The 22614-nt window shown below is 48.8% G+C and overlaps 1 protein-coding gene and 1 non-coding gene across 5 annotated transcripts in view; both read right to left on the bottom strand.

Annotated features, from left to right (window-relative positions):
* The window catches only part of LOC121445325 (FYVE, RhoGEF and PH domain-containing protein 1), a 42757-nt gene extending 20351 nt beyond the window's left edge, over positions 1-22406 (bottom strand). The window contains exons 1-2 of one of the 4 annotated variants that reach the window (XM_041647394.1): positions 22308-22406; positions 73-246 (exon numbers count right to left, since the gene is read on the bottom strand). Coding sequence is in view for 1 of the 4 variants with exons in the window: in XM_041647390.1 (XP_041503324.1) it covers positions 73-246; positions 20520-20826 (481 nt within the window). In the remaining 3 variants the exon portion in view is untranslated. Of the gene's footprint in view, positions 1-72; positions 247-3256; positions 3387-3407; positions 3481-20519; positions 21530-22307 lie in introns of those variants that run through there. The other 3 variants (XM_041647390.1, XM_041647391.1, XM_041647393.1) reach the window with 3 other exon arrangements.
* LOC121445332 lies at positions 15954-16056 on the bottom strand. Its single transcript, XR_005973916.1, has one exon. It is a non-coding gene; the product is annotated as a U6 spliceosomal RNA (small nuclear RNA).
* Positions 22407-22614: the final 208 nt, after the last annotated feature.

Genomic DNA, 22614 nt, shown 5'->3' with positions numbered 1-22614 from the left:
CATCTGTTATTTTCTCCTTTCCTTTTGTACACCTCTCTGGTGTATTTCTCTCCTCTTAATGGAAGCACTTACCCTGTGGCTTTGGGCCTGGTGCCCGCTTCAATGGTGAAGGACGTGGGCCAGGGGTTTCAGTGGGAGGGCCTGGATCTGAACGAAGCCGTTGGGGGCCTTCTGGATGAGGCTCAAGACTCTGGCCAGGGTCAAGGGACAAACTTTTAACCAGGATCCGGTTTCCCTGGTGCAGCCCTGTAGAAAGGGAGAAACTGGACGTGAAGTGACTGATTTTACCCCAAGGTAAAATAGGAAGTAGCGTATCTTAGCAGGTATCTATGGTTAGGCTCCACTGAGCACTTTACTGGCCCAGTTTTGCCAGGAAGCCCTTCTCCCAGGCCTTAGATAGAGAACCAGGCACAGGGTGGAGACTGCTATTTCATCAAGAAATAATAGTTCACTGGGATTAGCATATTGACTCCATGGATGTCAATAGATAATTAAGGACTTAAACCAAACTCAGGAATTTAACCAGTTTGAGAGTAGAAGTAAGGACCCTGAAGTTTGTGTACATGCCTATGGCTCTGGTTTATTCAGCCATTCTTCATTCTGTTAGTTATTTTATTATTTTTGTTGTTTTGTTTTGTTTTTGAGACAGGGTTTCTCTGTAGCTTTGGAGCCTGTCCTGCAACTAGCTCTTGTAGACCAGGATGGCCTCGAACTCACAGAGATCCATCTGCCTCTGCCTCCTGAGTGCTGGGATTAAAGGTGTGCGCCACAACTGCCCGGCCAATTATTTTATTATTTTTGTTTGTTTTTGAGACATAGTCTTACTATGTAGTAATGCAGGCTGGATGCAAACTCATGACAATCTTGCTTCAGTCTCCCAAGTGCCAGAATTATAGGCATAAACTACCATTCTTGTCTTCTTAATCCCATTTCTTTTGTTTTGTTTTGTTTTGTTTTTCGAGACAGGGTTTCACTGTAGCTTTGGAGCCTATCCTGTAACTAGCTCTTGTAGACGAGGCTGGCCTTGAACTCACAGAGATCTGCCTACCTTTGCCCCCCAAGTGCTGGGATTAAAGGTGTGCACCACCACCACCTGATCTTCATCCCATTTCTGAAAGCCCTGAGAATATCTGAACTTTCTTGTCTAAAATTTTGTAGAGCTAAGTGTCTTTAAAATGATAAAACTGAGGCCAGGTGGTGGCCGCACACAATTTTAATCCCAGTACCCAGGAGGCAGAGGCAGGAGGATCTCTGTGAGTTTGAGGCCAGCCTGGTCTACAAGAGCGAGTTCCAGGACAGGTAGGGCTACATAGAGAAACCCTGTCTCGAAAAAAAATGATAAAACTGGGAACTAGGGAGTCAGCTCAGTGATGGACCACTCGTTTAGCATTTGCAAGGCCTGGGTTCCAGACCCATTGCACATGCGTGTCATAAGCAAATATTTTGCTTCTTAAAATCTCAGAGTCCAACCAATTTGTTTTACTTTCCTCTACTTCCACATCCACCTCACCCAACCCACCCCCCAGTATCCAGGATGCAGGTATAAGAACAGCTGTAAAGCAGCCAAGTAGCTAGCTGGGCGTGGTGGTACACACCTTTAGTCCCAGCACTCAGGAGGCAGAGGCAGGCAGATCTCTGTGAGTTCGAGGTCAGCCTGGTCTACAGAATGAGTTCCAGGACAGCTAGGACTACACAGAGAAACCCTGTCTTGAAAAAACAAACAAAAAAGTAAGAAAGAAAAGCAGTAAGTAGCATATTCAGAAAAAGGGGAATCATTTTTTTACTTTCTCCTTCTTTAGCATAGGACCCCTAAGCTTATGGGGTTTGTTTGGGGCCCTGGAGAATATGATGATCACACTTATAAAGAAAGACTTAGGCTTGGGATACAATGATTGTATCCCACATGTCACATGTCCCAAGTAAAAGAGTATAGGATTTGTGTGGTTGTGGCTGGTAGGAGGCTGTGGGGTTGCCTTAGAGATGATAGGTAGGGCTAGAGAGGAGTGGGAAAGCCTTAGATGCCAGAATGAAGAGCTGCCCATCGTTTCTGCGGTGAAGGGGGACATGCAAAGCGCTGTGTAGGGAGAGATGCATGTGATCAGGAGCAAGGACCAGAGAGTAAGCACGAGGCAAGAGCTCCTGGAGCACCAGGCACAGTAGCACATGCCTAATAAGCCCAGTACTTAGGAAGATGAAGAAGCTGAACAAGGACGGTGAGTTCAATGCCAGCCTGGGATACATAATGAAAACCCAACTGAAACCAACCAAACAAGAGGTCCCACAGTACAACTAGCACACATCTCAAGGATTTTACTCTTTGTCAGTCTCATGAGTGAGTCCACTAAGTCACAAAAACACATGAAATTTACAGTGCTTAGCCGGGCGGTGGTGGCACACGCCTTTAATCCCAGCACTCGGGAGGCAGAGGCAGGCGGATCTCTGTGAGTTCGAGACCAGCCTGGTCTACAAGAGCTAGTTCCAGGACAGGCTCCAAAACCACAGAGAAACCCTGTCTCGAAAAACCAAAAAAAAAAAAGAAATTTACAGTGCTTTACACAACTGCCAGGTCACACAAACTAAAACATCCAAAACACATGTCTTCACTCTCCTGAAAGCTTGGGCCCACACTATTACATGGACTAGCAGCTACAAGTCCATGTATGATTACACAGCCCTATGGAGTTGTCAATGATAAGGTCAAGCACAGTCACAAAGGCACACAACAAAGACACAATAGCAGTCCTATCATCTCACAAATCGCTTAACCACATGCCATCATATAACTTTATATAGCACTTTATATTACTCAAGCACAGTTTCACCAAATTACAAAGGTGTGCCATTTACATTGCAGGATCTTGAAGTTTCGTATATATCATTACCGTGCCTTTGAATACCTACAAACATAGTTACAAGTATCATAGTTACCACATAGATCTATTATACCAGGTCAGACAAAAAATGCACACACAACATCAAAACAGCCTAAGGTCATAAGCCACTACATACCCAGAAACATGGACACAACTCAGATATACATTCCATAATTTACTAGGTCACATTCTTACAACAAACATGTCCACGGTATCTGAGGGTCCTAGCTCAGAGTTATACACAAATATAGTCACAAACACAGGACACTTGTCTCTTCCTGCTCTAAACAAAGGGTCACATGCTGTCTTCACACTGAGACACCCATACCCTTCCTTACAAGGTCACACAGGCAGACAGTTACAGGGGATTTTAGGTCTCTTACTGTTGGAGGGAAGCCAAGGGTTCTAGAGCAGCTTCCCTGAGCTCCTGGCCTCATCCTGGCTACAGACCGGCCAAGGGGCCATGGAACCTTCCCAGCCTGAGAGAACATGCGCTTTAGATCCTGGTCCCAGTGGGTTCCTTCTACCCTGTACCTGGCTTTGGGTGGTTTCCTCCTGTGCCTTCCCACCTGAGCCGGCAGGGCCGAGCCTGAGCAGAAAGGGTGTTCTTCTAACCTCTGGCCCAGTAGAGTGGCGTATCCTGCCCAGCTCAGCACATCTTGCTTGGCCCTGCCCTGTCCTCTCTCTGGGCATAGGGCTGAGGAGGATGAATCACCTAGAGGGTGGCACAGGTGTAGACACAGTTGCAAAGACACATGGCCAGAGGAAAAAAAAATGATGACGGCCAGAGAGCTACTGAACAAAGCCAAACATACTGCCATGGTGTGGGATACTGGATCACACTGCATGAAAGGTGCCTTCTGATTGGTTTAATAAAGAACGGAATGACCAATAGCTAGGGAGAGAATAGGCAGGACTTTTGGGGAGAGAGAGGAAGGGGAGATCAATCTAGGCAAGTAGGAGGCACCAGTGAGCCCTTGAAGAAGTCAGATGTGCCATACTGTGGAAAAGTAAAGAGCCACATGGCAGAATTAAAAAAATATGGCCTAATTAAGTTCTGAGAGCTAGTTGGGGACAAGCCTAAGCTAAGGCCTAGCTTTCATAATTAATAATAAGTCTCAGTGTTGTTATTTGTGAGCTGGGGGTCAAAGAGAAGCCCAACTACACTGCCACCCGCCTCTGTAGATGTGCACAGGTGCCAGGGTCCCAGGGGCTCTCCAGCTGCTTCCCAGATCTCAAGGCCTCAAAGCAGGTAAGCTGCCCTGGGCAAGCCCTTCCCACCAGGTCAACAGCTGGGTGGCAGGGCTCTTGTGGGGCTTGTGTCCTTCTGTTCCCCTGCAGCTTCTCAGAGTGGGGTGGCCTATAATTCTCCATGGCTCTGCCCTGGCCATTCTCTCTCATGACCCGCCTGACCCTCACATGGGAGCTGCACTGGCTGCCTCTACACTCTGTGCCTCCTCGTGGGCAGGCCTATAGAAGAGACAGCTGAATGAAATTTAGACTTAGGGATACCCTGGAGTCCCAGGTAAGGAAGGCAGTGATTTTCTGCCTAATTTCTTGTGCAGAGATGAAGACAAAGAAAGACGTGGTGACTAGCCCAAGGCCACACAAGGTAATAGCTGACTTTCATGAAGATGGCTTCTGGCCTGGGTTCTTTTCCTAACCCTGCTCTCCAAGCCCTAGGAGACATGAGAAAAGTATTAAGAAAAACAGTGTGGCTACTGAAAGGGATACCCCTAACCCTGCCCTCAAGACAGCAGGGTTTCGGTTGAGGAGTCTGGGTATGGCCAAGGTAAGGTACCACCGAGGGCAAAAAGATTCAAGATCCCTGTCTCCTACTTCCGTAGACTTCTTCTCAGTTTCTCCGGTTTTCCCTTAGCGGCTCCCTTCGTCCCAGGGCTAGCTCTTCTTGGTGGCCTCTTCTTACACAACCTAGTGGCAGAACTTTTCATAACTCCTTTCTACCCATGGGAAAATATAAACATCTTCACTAGGTCTCTGCGGCCCTTTATGGCCCTACTGAACTCTCTGGCATCCCTCAGTTTGCTTGAGTAAGCTAACTGTTTCACGGCTACTAGATTCTGCTGCTAGACTCTGCCCAGACTGAGAAAATCTCATTCCTGCCCTCAGGGGAGCTACTAGAGTAGAGCCCACTTCCTCCTTTCTAAAAACCACAGTGTTTCCTACTTCCCCATCCGTCCCACCCACCTAGATCCAGACTGGTTTTCTCCAGACTAGTTTTCTTATGGTTGATAATTTACAACATTTGCTAACACACTCATGCCCACATCCACATCCCCATTAAGGCTCTCGACCAGTGCTGCTCCTTCCACCTTTGGTTCTACCAGAGACCCCACTGTGTCTCACACACATAAAGTTCTCATAAATCTTACAACACCCCATACCATATGCCAACCATGTACAGTCATTTAAGACTCAGAGAGAACCAGAGTCACCCCATGTATCCTAGCAGTGTGCAGTATGCTTGCACAACAAGCATTGTACAGCCATTACTGTACTCCCGTATCCCTTAGCAACAACAGGAAGCATACCATGAGCATCCTAGGAGCTGCCCACACACTCCCAAGCTCAGCTGTGAAAGTGGGGTAGATACTCTCTTTACCTCCACGACCTCTAGGCCCTCAACTGGCTATAAGGGAAATGATTTTTGGTTTTTTTTCTGTTTTTTTTTTTTTTGGTGCACATACATACGTGTGTGTGTGTGTGTGTGTGTGTGTGTGTGTGTGTGTGTGTGTGTGCAGCACACACTAGGAAAGAACTTTACCACTGAGATCTAGCTCTAAGAAATAGCAATACTGACCCTTACCCTTCAAGTTATACAACAAAAGAATAGTAATAAAAACAGCATGGTACTGACATTGAGAACCCACATAAAAACCCACACTCCTACAGGTACCTGAATTTTTGACAAAGAGGCCAACAATAAACACTGGAGAAAAGATAGAATAGTCAAACTGGATCGAGACATGTAGAAGAATGAAACCGGAACCTTATCTGCTGGCATGGATGTGAGGAAAGGAGAATATACTTATTCACTGATGGTGGGAGAGCAAACTAGTGAGGCCACTATGGAAATCACTATGGAGGTTCCTCGAAAACCTAGCAATAGATCAACCACATGATCCAGCTATACCACTCTCGGACACAGACCCAACGAATTCCATATCCTACGATAGGCACCTGCTCACCCATGCTCATTGTTGCTGTAGTCACAATATCCAGGAAATGGAAGAAGCCTGGGTGTCCATCAACTGGTGAGTGAATAAAGAAAATGTAGTATATTTACACAATGGACTATTATTCAGCTGTTAAGGAAAGTTTAATTCACGGGTAAATGAATGGAGCTAGAAACAAACACTCTGAGTGAGATAACCCAGAACCAAAGACAAACATTGAATGCCTTTTCTCACTTCTGAGTGTTTGCTTTGAATCTTCAGATATGTTTTATCTCATTTGGAGATGGTGGTCAGGAAATTAGTAAGAGGCCATGCAGCGGGCTTTCAATGGGAGACAGAACTCAGTGATATAAAGGGCTAAAGGGGGCTGGGCAGTGGTGGCACACACCTTTAATCCCAGAAGTTGGGAGGTAGAGGCAGGTTGGCAGGGCATAGGAGGGAATAATTCCACATGATATTGAACTGATTCCTAAATCCTTGTTGATATACCCACAGATTATTATACCTAACAACCCTCATCAAAGAAGCATACACACAAGAAGAGAGAGACAGAGACAGAGATATTGTTGCAGTCCTGGAACTCACTCTGTAGACCAGGCTGGCCTCGATCTCAGAGATCCACCTCCCTCTGCCTCCGGAGTGCTGGGATTAAAGGCGTGAGCCACGGCCACCCTATCAAAATTTCTGTTTTTAGTAGACGGTGATTAACACAGAGATCCACAACTGGTCAAGGTGCAAAAAGTAAAGAGAATGCGCAGTGCTCAGCCCTGAATGGGATGGATGGATGGATGGATGGATGGATGGATGGATGGATGGATGGACGGACAGATGGATGTGACATATATATTTTTTCTTTCTTTCTTTCTATTTTTTTTTGAGACAGGGTTTCTCTGAAGCTTTGGAGCCTGTCCTGGAACTAGCTCTTGTAGACCAGGCTGGCCTCGAACTCACAGGCGTGCGCCACCACCGCCTGGCAATGAATGTGACGTACATATCACAACCCTTCCTCCCAAGGCTTAGGAACATTGTAATGTGGGGGGGGGGGGGGCAAAAATATTTTAAGAGCTAGAGAAGAGCTGGGTGGTGATGCGTGCCTTTAATCCCAGCACTAGGGAGGCAGAGGCAAGCGGATCTCTATGAGGCCAGCCTGGTCTAAGGAGCTAGTTCCAGGACAGCCACGGCTGTTTCACAGATAAACCTTATCTCGAAAACAAAACAACAGAAACAAAAGGGCCAGAGGTAGTGAATAATGATAAGAAAACACTATTTCCGAACACAGAAGGAAAGTTCTGCTGTCTGCACAAGACCTGCACAAGGTCAAGTCAGAAGTCAGATAAAATCCCAGCACCGGAGGGGAGGTGGGCACAAAGTCCCAGGTCCCACCTCAGGTGAATAGCTACCGGCAAACTGATAGCTACCAGGAAAGGGAGAGTCGGTTTTCTTTTAGAGTGTAGTTACTCGCTGGTTGATCAACCATGCTCCAGTGGAAGGCCACATAGCCAAGAATATATGGGCAGCACAAATTGGACTTGATGGGGTTAACCAAAAAGGACAGAAAGCTGCGTGAATAGGGAAGGGGGGTTGCTCTGGGAGGAGTCAGGGGAGAGGGGGGAGTATGAACAAAACACATTGTATAAAATCTGTAAAGAACAGAAAAAAATACCAAAATACTCAAAATATTGGTTTTGATTTAGGCATGTGCCTGTTTGGCAGGTGCCCTCAGGACATGTTTCTGGGTTTACATGGCATGGCAGTTCCAGCTTCTAGCTGAATTCGAGGACAAAGACTCCTCCTCTGGGCCATTCTCACTGGAACCTGACCCTGCTTCTCCCGCATCTCTTTCTGGAAAGTTCAGCTGCCAGCTCTCCCTCCTTCCCTGGCCAGCAGCATCCTGTCTCCCTTCTCCCAGCTGTAGCCTTGGCTTACTCTCAAGACAACTATTAGAGCTGCAGACTGGGCCTTGCTGTTAACTCTCTGATAACCTGGGACAAACAGCTCCACAGCTCTGGACTCATTTCCCCATACGTGAACTGGGGACGATATGTGTGCACTGTTCCTGGTGAGAAACTGTTGAGAACTAGGGAGAGCAACAGACAGGTCCAGCAGTTGGTTCTCCTCAAGGATGATGCAAACGCCTCTTAGTAGCTCCCCAAATTTTGTCTTTCCTAGCTAAGGGGTGCTGCTGGGGAACAGTTGGAATTTCTGAGGTTGGAGCTGGGCAGCAAAGAGAACAGAGGGAGTGGAGGAGAAAGAAGGACAGCAAAAGGGAAACCAGGTCTGCAGAAGGAAGAGAGGCTCAGCTTGAGGGAGAAGGGAGAGGCTGAAGGCACAGCTGCCCCCAACTCCCCCTCCCAGTCCCCCCCCCCATGAATGGGCCTCAGCTCCACTGTCTCGAGCCACCTTCAAAGTAACACCGCGCAAAGTAACACCGCATCCAGACCTTGCTTGGTCTAGCAGATGTTCACTTGGAAAAATGCAAGCACACAGCTCTGTGAAATGTGTTCTCTACAGGAACCCCAAGGGGAATCCAGCAGTTCCTTCTCATTAGTCTACTTGTCTCCTGACTATAAGGTCCTGTAAAAAGTGGGGTGATTTCAATAGTGCAAAGATACTTTGAGAAAGTGGGAGCTTGTCTGGCAAGCAATGAGCTTCCTAAGTGCTGCACCCTCCTGCCAAACAGGTTTCTGTAAAAGGTCTCTTTGATTTTTTTTATTTTTGGTTTGTTTTTATGAGACAGGGTCTCATTAATATAGTCCAGGCTGGTTTAGAACTCATTGGGTACTCTCCGCTGACCTCAAATTCATGATAATTCCTCTGCCTCAGGCTTGCAAACACTGGGTTTAGAGTTGTATACAAGCACCCTCCTTCAACTTTATTTTTGAAACAGGGTCTCATGTACCCCAGGCTAGCCTCAAACTTAAATGAGAACAAACTTGAACTCCTGATCTTCCTGCTTCTACCTCGTTATTGTTTTTAAGGTTCTTCTGTAAAAGGAAGACTTTTGGTAAAATAGAAGAGATTTCTTCAAAGTAGAGGGATATTTTGTAAGTGAGGAGAGTTCTACAGAAGCCCATTATAGAAGCCGGGCAGTGTTGGCAGGCGCCTTTAATCCCAGCACTCGGGAGGCAGAGGCAGGCGGATCTCTCTCTGTGAGTTCGAGGCCAGCCTAGTCTACAAGAGCTAGTTCCAGGACAGGCTCCAAAGCTACAGAGAAACCCTGTCTCGAAAAACAAAACAAAAAAACTAGAAAGCTGTCAGTAAGTGAAAGACTGACAATGGAGAGAGCTGTCCACAAACACAAGGACTTCTTTCTCATAAAGGGAAGGGGATTTCTGTACTGTGGGTAGCCTTGTGTGGAGTGAGGGGCTTCTGCAGAGTAAGAGAGCATAAACTCAAAGGGACCAGTGGGAACGAGGTAACCCAACCACTACATGCCTCACAACGCTACAGACAAAATGCGTCCCTCCATTTTTACAGGAATAGTGCCCAGTATTTCAGAGCTTCTAATATTTCAAGAGTTCTATGTGGAATCCCTAATTTTAAGAGTGAGCGGGCTGCTAGGCAGTGGTGGTGCACGCCTTTAATCCCAGCACTCGGGAGGCAGAGGCAGATGGATCTCTGTGAGTTTGAGGTCAGCCCGGTCTACAGAACAAGTTCAAGAACAGCCAGGGCCATTACACAGAGAAACCCTGTCTTGGAAAAAAGAAGTGAGCAGGCCAATTAAAACAAAAAGAGTGAAGGGCCAACTGTGGGTGCTCCTATTAAGTAGTTATTTAGGCCTCTTATACTCTGCTGTTTATCTTTTTAAAATTTGTTAATCTATCATCATCATCAGAGAGAAGGATCAAAGGACAACTCTGTGAAATAGTTCTCTCTTTCCACCGTTACATGGGTCCTTGGGATTGAACTCAGGTCAGCAGTGTTTACACAACAAGCTTTCAAGGCAGGTGTCTTTACCTACTAAAACACCTTGCCAGGCCTGCTCTTTACCCTATATTGATATGCTCTGGCCCTCGGGCAGCAGCTCTGAAGGCCCCTTTTCCTATCCCTTGAAAGGGCCCAGCCTCTTCTGGGATGTAGAATGTCAAGGAAGCTATTTCATATATTTGTCAGGCAGTCCCTGAATTGAGATCTGCCTTTGAGAACTGAAATTCTTCATATAGAAATTATTTATATAGAATTCTTTAGAACATAAGCTGTCATTTTTTTTTAAAGACAGGGTCTCTAACCTAGACTGACCTCAAAATCCTTATATAGTCTGGAATCACCTTAAATTTATGATCTTTCGCCGGGCGGTGGTGGCACACGCCTTTAATCCCAGCACTTGGGAGGCAGAGGCAGGCGGATCTCTGTGAGTTCGAGACCAGCCTGGTCTACAAGAGCTAGTTCCAGGACAGGCTCCAAAGCCACAGAGAAACCCTGTCTCGAAAAACCAAAAAAAAAAAAAAAAATTATGATCTTTCTGTCTCCATCAACAGAGTATATGTCTGACCTTGCAGCAGGGGTCTCTTCTTCCTCGGCCTTCTCAGCCTCTTCCTCCTCTTCCTCCTCCTCCTCCTGTTCTGGCAAGGTCTCAATTTGTAGCGTAGGCTAGCCTAGAACTCACTATGTAGCTCCAGACTGGTCTGAGAATCCTAGTGAGTCAACCTCCAGAGTGCTGGGATTACGGATATGACGAGCGCGTGTGGTTTACCCGGTGCTGGGGAGACCCAACACAGGGCTTTGGGTATGCTAGTCAAGTACACTAAGGAAACACACCACCAATGGAGCCACTCCCCACACACTAAGCTGTTACTTTTTAATAGATGACACGAGGTATGGAAATCCAACTGCTTATTGAACACTTATTCTAGGTCAGGCATTTTGGGTTGACACTTTCCTGTGGCATGCTCCTAATAACTCCATGAGCTATTAATTCCATTTTGTACATAATGAAACAGGTACAGCCAGGTGTGGTGGTGACACATGCCTTTAATCCCAACACTCAGAGAGGCAGAGGCAGGTGGCTGTGAGTTGAAGGCCAGCCTGCTCTATATAATGAGTACCAGGCCAGTCAAGGCTACACAGTGAGAACACGTCACAATTAAAAAAATAATAGAAAAGGAAAAGGAAGGGAGAAAGGAAGGAGGGATGGAGGGAAGGAAGAAAGGAAACGAAAGGGAGGCATAAAGCAGCGAAGTAACTGACTTGAGCCTACACGGCTAGAATAACTGAGCTGCAATTGACTCTGAGTCTGTCTGCGTGTAGTCACAGGGCAGGTTTTGGGTAAAGTTGCTGAGCTGGGGAAGAAATCATTCTTGGAAGGAGGAAGAAAACAACTTTGTAAAAGAGGTGCTTTTAAGTTGCGCTGTCCCCAATAGGATGTGTATTTCTTCCACACATAGATGGACTCCGGATAGTCGTACCAGCAATGGAAGAAAAGTAGGCAAAAGTGCAAATACCTGGAAAGGTGCGTGGATGAAGCATGTGATTAAAGGTCAGAGTGGGCTGGGTTTGCAAGAAGGTTCTAGAATAGGAAGAACTGGTATGAAGTGCCAAAAGATGCTACCCCAGCCACCACTCTTAGAACACTGACTTAGGAGGGCAGAGTGACAGACACAGAAATAGATGAAACAGGCAGACCCATACAGAGAAGCGGCTAGAAACTTCCAGGGCTAAAACTGCGCCAAATGACCTAATCTACAGCATACAACACACAGTGATGCAAAGACACACATGCTTATATACAGACGCACAAACAAACTTACACACAAGCATCCACAAAGAAGAGTAAGACACAAAACAACCCATGGAGACTAAGACTGCCAAGAGGACAGGCACACAGGCAGACAGACATAGACACGAGAGAGAGAGAGAGAGAGAGACAGAGAGAGAGACAGAGAGACAGAGAGAGACAGAGAGAGAGACAGAGAGAGAGAGACAGAGAGAGAGAGAGACAGACAGACAGACACCCCTGCCACTGAAGAGTACAAGTGGCCCGTCCCTTCTTTTCTATCTGCTTGATTGCTATGAAGGGCCTGGCCACCTCCTCTGGTCTTCTCTGGACCAGAGGCCAGAAAGGGACAGAGGGTGGTAGCTCCACCCCTGGGAGGAGCTGGGGACTTCAGAGGACAGGAAGGGAAGGGAGTGGAGCTGCAGCTGGGAGCACTGGGGACAGTAATTACCCAGTGCAGTGCTAGGGCTGCCACGCTGGCTAGAATTACCCTCCCAATGAGGACAAAGCCAGTGGATGGATGATCCCTCTGACCCCTGTCTTGACCCCAGTTTGTCCCCCCAAAACCAATGCATCTACCCTCCCAGCCACTAGAAGTCTGGTTAAATCTGAGAACTGCATACCCAGAGGAATTATGAGAGGAGAGGGACTTTTAGAGAAAGCTAAAAGTGGTACATGGAAGTCATCCTAGAACTTGGGAGACAAGAGGCAGAAGGACCAAGGCCAGCCCAACTACATAGTAAGTTTAAGGCTGGCCTGCACTACATGAAACAGTGTCTCCAAAAACAAACAAACCTCAATTTAAAAAAAATTCTGGGACAAAGGCAAGGAAGCACAAGGCAGGAAACCTTCAGAAACCCAGAGGGATATAAGAGGAAAGATAGAAAATGGGATGAGTCAGATGGAGACGGAGACAAAGTGATTTGCATGGGGCATGGAAGTTACTGAGGGATTTTGGCTACAATGGGCCTCTGGGCTTTGCCTGTGGCATTTAATCCTTACAATAGCCCTAAAGGGGTGGGGATTACAAGGCATTTTATAGTTAAGAAAATTGAGGCACAAAGTAGCAAGACCACGTGACACTTTCCAAGGTGGCAGGCATGGGTCTGGGAGGGGGCCGCTCCCCATCACTGCAAGAGACATGACTCAAAGATCCCGGAAGAAAATTCTCCAGAGAGAGAGAGAAAGTCCCAAAGACTGGGAAACTCACCCTAAAAGACAGCAAAAGAGACTTCCACCTTCCCTAGCCCCCTCCCCTGCTGGCCTGCAGTGTGAGAGGGGCTGCACCTCCACCTGGAACAGATTAGGTAGGGAGGCCCAGACTAGGGGAGCCGGGAAGACGCTGGAGGGGGGAGCAGGGAAGGTAAAGGCAAAGCAAAGGAGGCAGCGTGGGCGGCTGCAGCGGCGGCGCTGGCCTTATGGGCTAGCGGAAGGGCTTCTATGCCAGCTGCAGCTCCCATGGGCCAGCCTTGCCAGTCCCGCCTTTCCCACTTTCCAGAGCAGACTTCAGCTCAGCAACTTAACCCTTTCCCTTTCAGCGCCGCTGTAGAGCAGAACACAGGAAGCGGGGCAGACAGCTGAAAGGGGAAAGGCAGCAGGATAGCCCACTGTGTTCTGGCAGCTCTTGTCACACACCTGTGACCTCACCATCCTGTCCTGACTTTGGGGCCCAGGAAGATACATCTGGCGCCTATTGTGCACTGCTCTAGATGTCTTACGTTGGGGCTTCTAAGACACAGTGTATCCTAAAAATAACAAACATCCCTACCCCAACCAACAGTTAGCTCCTCCTCTTGCCTTCCCCACTCCAGGAACAGCAAGCACCTCCATTCACCCAAGCTGTCCAAGTCACAGACTGGCCTTTCTCCACCATTCCTTTCGACCTTAACTCACAAAACCAACTCCCAAGTCCTGCAGGCAGGCCCTTTAGGAGCTCTAGAATCCATACACGGTCTGCTTCCAGTTTCTAACTGTTTCCCTCCATCCCCCGGGCCCTCTCCAACGCCCTCTCCACAGCCCAGCCAGGCTTATTCTAGCCTTGGGGTGAACTCTGAACTCCGGAGAATAGGAACAAGAAAGCCCTAAACTCATGAACACTGCCCCGCACCCATCCTTGAGCCACAATGGTCTCTTGTCTATTCCTCGAAAGTGCTTTCTTCCGCCTGGGGCTTTGGCACATGTCGTTCCTGCAGCCTGAACTCTTTTCCCACATCTCCTTACCTCTGGTCATCTAGTTATCCTTCAGGACTTAACATAAATGTCTGTTCTGCCTCCTCTCCATGCGTCCCTGAAACATCTGTGCTGGGAATGACTTGCAATGTAGCTTTCCTTCTAGATGTGAGCTCCATGAGGACAGGGCACATCTCAGCACAGATCACGAAGTGGAACACACCGTAGGCACTCAGAAGACATGGTAAGAAAATAGCCTCCTTTCCCCACCTTTCTCTCCTACAGGTTCACAAAGTATTTCTGTTTTTTTTTGTTGTTGTTGTTTTTTGTTTTTCGAAACAGGGTTTCTCTGTGGTTTTGGAGCCTGTCCTGGAACTAGCTCTTGTAGACCAGGCTGGCCTCGAACTCAGAGATCCGCCTGCCTCTGCCTCCCGAGTGCTGGGATTAAAGGCGTGCGCCACCACCGCCCGGCCACAAAGTATTTCTGGTTGTCAGGTTGTATCCCAGGCAAATGGCATAAGCAATATTGGAAATGGGGAACCTGAAGCTCTGAGTTGGGAAGTGAGGTCTGGGAGTACAATGAATGGCGGATCCAGGAGTGCTGAGGTTCCTCAGTGGATGCCCTATAACCTTGACTCCAGTTCTGCTGGAGGTATGCCTTCCAGGTTCAAGGAACTGGACACTAGAGTCCTGAAGGACTGGATTTGTGGCTTCAGGGGTGTCTGTTCTCTCTGCATTAAGGAACTTAAATCCAAGTGGCTAGCCAATGACAGGCTGCGCTTCCTGCCCTCATTCCAGACAGGTCCTAGCCCCACCCAGCCAGCGTCTGGCCAGCACCACATCTGCCTAAGGCATTTAGCTAACTGGCTGCAGAAAGCCACTGCTTCTGTGTGCGTAGGGTACAGTTAGCTGTCACTCACTCTTGAGGGAGGAGGGAGCCCTAGCTGGGCCCTCCTCGGACTGGGCATCTGAAAGGGCTAAAGAGTAGAGTGCCATCAGCTACATTTGAAACTTTCAATTCCTTTAATGGGGAAAGCCCTTCTGGCCACCTACCCAGTCTTGATTATTTTATTGTTTGATTGAAAAGCTCCAGCTGACTAGAAAACAAATCTAAGATGTTTCCTGAACCTACTTGACTCTCCAAACATCCTCCAAATCTCAGCACTTAGCTCAGCCTGAGACCCCTCTGTTTTCCTCCAAGAAACAAGACAAAAAATGTCCTGAGGTCTCTCAGATGCACTCACCATGGAAAATAAGGAAGGAGCCACACAAATATTTTGATGGCAATGTTTGATTTGCCTTTCAGTTCTTTGCAAAAGCCAGCTATCCCCAATGTGTGTGTAATAGGCCTCAGCTCCGTGCAAATGTTTTTAAAGTTGCCACACACAGAGAGACTTATCAGTATATGGCCTTACTGACCTCGGCATATGCCTTCAAGGATGCAACAGATCCTCTGGACCACACATACCCTGCATAAGAGCTACCTGGTGGTCTATGGTATATGTTGGTGGTGAACACTCCCAAACATCTCTCACATAGAAATCTTTCTGGATATTTATAATGCTAAATCCAAACGTCTGCTAACCATCACTACCTTGCTATCTTCCTAGGCTTCAAACACAACTCATCACATTCTCCTAAACCCCCTCTTGTGTAGATGGCTCCACTATCAACCACTAGGTCACTTAGCTGGTTTTAGAAAACTATCCAAAACCGTCCTGGATTCTCCCTCCTTCCTTGGCCTCTCCAGGCATCACCAAGGCTTATCCATGTTGGCACTTAAATATTCTTCTGATACACTTGCTACAATTTAACCTAAGCTACCATTACCTTTCACAAAATATATATGACACCCACAAGTTTGCCCCCTTCATGCACTTCCACGTTTTTAATTTGTTTTGTTTTTTTGAGACAGGGCCTCCTTGTGTAGCCTTGGTTGTCCAAGAACTGGCTCTGTAGACCAGGCTGGCCTCAAACTCACAGTCCCGGAGTGCTGGGACTAAATGCATGTGCCACTACCACTTGACTTAATGTGTCGTCCTTGCACAGGGGCCATGCCAATCTTCTCTGTATCATTCCAATTTCAGTATACATGCTTCTGCTCTTTAATCCCTTCCATCCATTTTCCATGTGCACCCATGAAACTTCTAAATCCTAGCACCTAGCACATCATTTCCCCATGAATAAGCCCTGGATGGATCCTGCTTGCCCTGAGGACAAAGTCCCTTTGCTAGCCTTTTCCGTCCACTCTTGCCTAGTACTGGTCCCCTAATCAGTGTTTGCATGTCTTTGCTGACACCAGACCTTCTAGCTGAACTGACCCCCCACGTTTTCTAGGTCTATGAGCCTTAGTAGATATACCTCTAAGTCCCTTCCCACGGGACAGGCCAGGGCCTTTCATTGGGCACTGCTGATACCAAATTTCCTATGCTTAGAGTTCCAGAATCTTAACTGTCTTCCAATATAAATAGTCAAACGACAGACATGACAAAAACAGGGGAGAAAAATAAACTGAGGCACCTAGGGTTTGTGTGCATGGGGGCAAGATTAACTCACTTTCTTACAACCTATGCTTCCCTTCTGGGCTTGGAGTTAAGGGACATTCATCTATGACTCTGGGAGGAAGACTTCAGAGACAATGCTCATTCACTGTAGGACCATGGCTGAATCACTGCCTCTCTGGGTCTCCTTTGACTCAATTGGAAAAATGAGCCCTAGGCTATACACCAAAATCATCTGAGAATCTTTTGTTGCTGCTGTTGAGACAGGGTCTCACTATGTAACCCTGGCTGGCCTGGAACCCAGAGATCCTACTGCCTCTGCCTCGAATTAAAGGTGTGTGCCACTACATCTGTCCCTTTCTGAAAATCTTTCTTGAAACCAGATTTCCTGGATTCTAACTCCAAGGCTCTGAAGCTGAGAAGACATTTATTCTTCAAGGTCAACAAAAGATTTTTCAGGCTTACTGAGGGTAAGAAACCCAGAATCAGACAGCGTCTAGGAACTTCTGCAGCATTTAACTCTTTGGTCTCTGAAGATGTGACCAAGTAAGAATAAACTAGCCCTTTCTGCTACTTTCATTGGTTGTTCTCTCACTCCCCACAAAACAGCTGATCCCAGCGTTCAGGAGGCAGAGGCAGGTGGATCTCTGTGAGTTCAAGGCCAGCCTGGTCTACAGAGCAAGTTTCAGGACAGCCTGGGCAACACAGAGAAGCCCTGTCTCAACAAACCAAAATTCAAACCAAATAAACAAACAGCACTAACATCAAATCCAACTTCTTTGGCTCCAAACTCTCTCCAAGCCCCAGCATGTGGGAAGACATTCTAGGTCTGAGCCATGAGGATTACAGTAGGACTTCCAAATCCCTATATGCATAAACCTTCACCTGTAACCCTCCCACCACCCTCTCTGGTATCTCACCGGGTTATCCCAGTGACCCAAGGAAGCCTTGGGCTTTACCAGCCTAGAAACTGAGCATAATACTCTCCACCAGGAACTAGACAGAGGAACAAAAAGAAAGGGCCCGGAGGTAACTCAGCTCTTCACATGGATAAGACATAATTATTATTTTCTCACCATCCACCCCCTGCTGCTCTGGAATATGCCACTGGGACCAAAGGCTGGTGATTCAATAAAATCCTCAGGAGTCTGAAGGAGGAAGTCAGCAGGCACATGAATATATCTTAACATGTGGGCTAAAGCGTCTCTAGTCCTTTAACTGAAGTTCAGATCTCTGTCTCTCTCTGTGTATCTCTGTCTCTCTCCCCCTCCTTCCTGCTCTCCCTCTTATACACACACCCTCCCACCACCAATCCTGCCCATTTTGAGCCAATTATAGGCAAGTCCTGTGGAGAGAGAAGCAAGTCACTTGTGCCTACCCCTGGGCTGGCTGTGAAGAGGGGGAGGCGGGCCTCTCACAACCCATGCTACTGTGAATCACATGGCCCAGTGCCTGCCTTGTCAGGACTTGAGAAATTCCTCGGCCTCTTCTTCAAAAGGGTTTTCTCTCTTCATGCTTTATTCTTTAAGTCCTCAGAGGGTGAGGACTTCGCAAACAAGAATCTTACAGATTCCTAGATATCATTCTCTAGATGAGGGCACCAAGAACTGAACCCATTCATCCAGGGCTACATAGTGAGTAAGTTAGGAATGGCTAGATGGGAGACCAAGTCTTTCCCTGACACCCTTTTTTAATCCCAATCTTTACTTTTTACTAAAATAAAAGACTCCCGCTGGGCATTGGTGGCACATGCCTTTAATCCCAGCACTTGGGAGGCAGAAGCAGGCAGATCTCTGTGAGGTCAGTCTGGTCTACAGAGTGAGTTCCAAGACAGCCAGGGCTACACTGAGAAACCCTGTCTCAAAAAAAAGTAAAAAAAAAAAAAAAAAAAAAAAAAAGACACCCACCGTGCCATTGTAGAGCCAAAGATATAACTGGGGAAAAGGATTCTGAAAATCCTGTATTGATGTGGAGAGAAGAGGGGAATGGTTTGGGAAGAGTACTCTGCTTTGGAATTCAGAAGAACTGGCGGAGTAGAAAAGCAAGCTCAGTATCAACCACGTGTTGACTAGAGAGGGGGCAGAGAGCAAGGGTCAAGACCTTCCTAGCTACTGAGTCCCAGAGCAAGAGTATTTGCTGGGTGGGAACTCACTGTTAGGCAATAGTTACAGAGGGCCTACTGTGTGGTCCCTTACCATCTAGTCAGACATTTGTTGAAGAAGGATTTATTGAGTACCTGCTATGTACTAGCTACTAAACTAGTCCCTTAGGTATACAGTTCAGAACAAAGCAACAGACACGACCCCCTTGCCCTTAAGGAGCTCACATTCTGGCGGCATTAAGAGCAGCAATAACCAAGTAGACACAAACAAGAGGGCACTTTCAGACTGTATTAAATGTAAGGGTAGACACACACTGGCAGCTGTGATGGAGAGTCACAAGAGGGGCCCTACTTAAAAGTGGTCAGGGAAGGTCTCTCAGAGGGGACATTTGAGCTGAGACCAGAAAGATGAGGAGCAAGCCAGGTGGAGGGCTGAGGGAAGGGCTTGCAAGCAGAAGGCAAAGCAAATGCAAAGGCTCTGCACTGGGAGAGTTGTGGGTGTCTGGGGATCTGAAGGGAGGAGGTAAAAGAAAGTATGGATGGGTAGCCCCCTCTCCACAACATGTGTCCAGGGGAGTTTGGAAAGCCAGCAGAAGCAACAAGCAGAACAGGGCATTAAAGGGTTGTGAGCTGGCTACCTCCAGCTCACAAGGGTGTGTGTGTGTGTGTTTGTGTGTGTGCTGAACTCTCCCAGAGGCTCCAGAACTACTATCCAGAGAACAGACAGCAGCGAGAGGCACATCCTGTCCGTGTTTTATGCTTCACTAACTGTTACTGCTACCTGGTACTGAGCCATCCACAGTCCTTGTGACCTGTGGAAACTGAGATGTGAGCCCTGGAAGCAAGCAGTGAGCCTCTCACCACCTCCTTCAGTCCCAGGGAAGACAGGGCAGGTAGGCACTGCTCTTCCTTCAAGGCTCCTAGACTCAGGCCCACGTGAGAATATCCTAGAGGCTCTACTAGGCTGCTCAGGTACTCAGGGCTATGAAAAGGGCCAGCCAGGTCTGTGGCCCCGGCCTGACCTAGAGTTGTTCACCACTGCAAACCCAAGCAACCATCCTGATTATCTGTCCAAACAATCTGCTGGCCCCGCAGCTGTCCCTTCTGACCTTTCAGCTCTCTTTCTACCTACCAGCCCCTTCAGGCTCATCTCCACCTTTCTCTCTCATCAGCACCTCCTACCTTTCCTCACCACCATGTACTCTGATCACACACACCTAGCAAAAGCACAATCTAGGATCAGCTCTCTCTCTCTCTCTCTCTCTCTCTCTCTCTCTCTCTCTCTCTCTTTCTCTCTCTCTCTCTCTCTCTCTCTCTCTCTCTCTCTCTCTCTCTCTCTCGTCCTCATACTTCAGGGCTACTGAACAGTATAGGGGGTAATCACATAAGTCGAAAGCTTGGCATTACTCTCCAGACTCAGTTTAGGGAAGCAGAAAGACCACGGATTTTGGACTCTACTCTGGTTTTGAATCCAGGCTCCATAGTGACACTGTGACCTTGGACAAGTTACTTCTCAGAGCCTTGGTTTGCACCCCAAAAACTGTGGTTGATGATATCCACTTCAGATGACTCCTGAAGCTGAAAGAAGCCTTGTAAAAGTACCCAGTTCAGAGCCACGCACAAATGTAGGCACTTAGCTAATGGGAGACTTCTTTTCTCCTATTCCTCAACCGCATCCCCATTGCTGCCTTGAAATCCTGCCCCCTTTTCTTGGGAGTGCTTCCTCTCCTGTTAGCCTCAGCAGTTAGAAGAGAAAGGAGTCTTAAGGACTGAGGGCGCAAGGGAAAGAGAAGAGCAAGGAGCAAAGGCTGAAAGAACTGAACGGAAGGCTGCGGGAGGGGGAGGAATAGGGTTTTAGGAGACCCAAGGGGCTACGGTGAGCATGTCGGCCCCAACCCCTATAACAAGAACCCGTTCCCAGTACCAGGCCTTGGCCCAGGTTCCCATGCTGTCTAGATCACTCACCAGGCCGAGGCTGCGAGCCCTCCAGGTGGTAGGAGAAGCGCAGGGCCCGGTGGTGCTGTGGACTAGGGCCGCAGGGCAAGACCCGGGAGCTTGGAGGAGCCCCCAAGCTGGCGTCAGAGGGTCCGACAAACTGAGGATCCAAAGGGCCTCCAAGAGCCGAGCCTGAGCCCCTGCGCACCGGCAGACCGGGTTCCAAGACTCCAGGGTCCGAGTCGGCACAGGCCAGTGGAGCCGCGCCAGGGGTATTTGTCGCCAAGCGTTCGGGATCCGAAGGCCCAGGGCCCCCCGGGACTCGGTGGCCATGCATGGTCCGGGCCTGGGCGCGGGGCCCGGGCTCCCCGCTTGGCTCCAGTTCCTGGGGCGGAGGCGCGGGCGGAGAAGGCCCGGCGCCCGGCGGAGCAGCGGCCTCAGGCTCGGGGGGCGGGGCTGCGGGCTCAGCCCCACTGCGGAGACTCAAGCCCCCGACCCGGGCTCCGGCCAGCAGCCGTGGCGGCAGCAGCAGCAGCAGCAGCCGCGGCTACCGCCGTTGCCGCGCCAGGCATCGCCGGCCCTGGCCCCAAGCGGGGAGTGGGCTCGGCGGGGCCGGGGGCCCACTGGGGAGCGCTGTCTATGCGGCTGCGGCTGGGCGGAGGGTCGGGGGCTGCGCTAGGAGCGGGCTCTCCCGATGGACGGCCGGTCACTTCCGTGGCCGGGGGCGAACGGCCAGCCGGATCCCGGCGCGGGGGTCTCTCCTTTCTCCCGGAATGAGAATCCACCTGGGTTCTCTGGGCTGGTCGGGAAGGGTTCTTCCTCCCGCCGCAGCGGAGGCAGGGGGCGGAGGCGATGGGAGGGGAGAGAGGAGAGGAAGGAGGGAAGAGAGGACGGCCGTGGCCGGGAGGCGCGCGTGTGCCGTGCTCCCCTTCTGCTAGGCTTGCCTTCAGGCAGTGTTCCAGGACGATGCTCCAGCCGCGCGGGCAGAGGAACGGACCGGACCAGGCTTCTCCGCCTTCGGTCTGGGTCTCCGCCGCGGCGGGCGGAAAGAGCCCTGGGAACTGGGGGCGAGGAGGGGGATGGGGAGGCGCGAGCCGTTGCTGAGACAGCCGCAGCCACCGCGGCGCTGGGACCCAGTTACTAGAGTCCCGCCCCCTCGTCGGGATTTGAGCTTAGCCACGCCCCCTCGCTTGGGCCAGTTTCACCTCTAGCAGGAGTTTAAGGCCCTCCTTCTGCTGGCCCTGAACTTCCCTTCAGCTTTCCTTCCCAGCTTTCCGTGGTCCCCCAGATGCAAATCTCCCGGCTCAATTTCCAAAAGCGACTCTTCCGTTGCATCTCATATCTTCTTCCGTTCTCCCATCACTCTGTTTTCCAGAAGCCTTTCCACGTATTTCAGTTATTAAGCGAGGCTTGGCTCATAGCGATCCTTTACTACTCTTCATTCCTCAGACCAGATCTCGTCGTCCTTTACTTTTCCACTCTTTTAGACTTTGTTCCTTGTTTTGTCTGTTATCCGACTGGCAATAACTCAATCCTGAATGAGTCCAACTGTTTGCCTTATTTTTCCCATCCTTGTGCCCAGGCAGCTGAACACTACTGAATAACACTATACCGTTTTTTAGATTTGCCTCATGATAAACCCTCATTTCCCAGCTTCTACGAGTCCCTCAGAACTCAGACCCATCTCCCTATTAGTAGTCAATTTTCTCTTCCGTTTCCTCACCATTCCCTAGTTAACACTCACCCACAGTGACCATTTCAAATATAGTCTCCCCAACATCTTGATTTGCCCCTTAGTATTCAGCAGATAGAGCCTACCTCTTACGGTGTGAAGTAAAGAGAAGACATCGGAGCAGAGGCCTTGAGTCCTTGCCACAAACCTCTGAAGTTGTCCCGTGTTCCTTCTCAAAGACTTTAAATACACTCAGATATCTTTCATCTAAAAAACAAGCACCAAAAATTCTCTTTTCTCCCTACAAATGACTCAAGACTTGCTCACACTCAGCTACCTCATTTCCTACCTCCCACTTACCTTTAACCCTGCTCCAACTCACCTCTGCTACTCCCCCACCACACACACTCACAACTGCTTTTTTATCAAGGTCTGCCACAGTTTATGTCACGA

This window comes from Microtus oregoni, unplaced genomic scaffold (genome assembly GCF_018167655.1).
Source record: "Microtus oregoni isolate MIOR12 unplaced genomic scaffold, Mior012 000175F_ref0000477, whole genome shotgun sequence".
In the NCBI taxonomy this organism is placed as follows: Eukaryota; Metazoa; Chordata; class Mammalia; order Rodentia; family Cricetidae; genus Microtus; species Microtus oregoni.
Note: the sequence above shows the minus strand (reverse complement) of the source record. Positions and strands in the feature narration are given on the sequence as shown.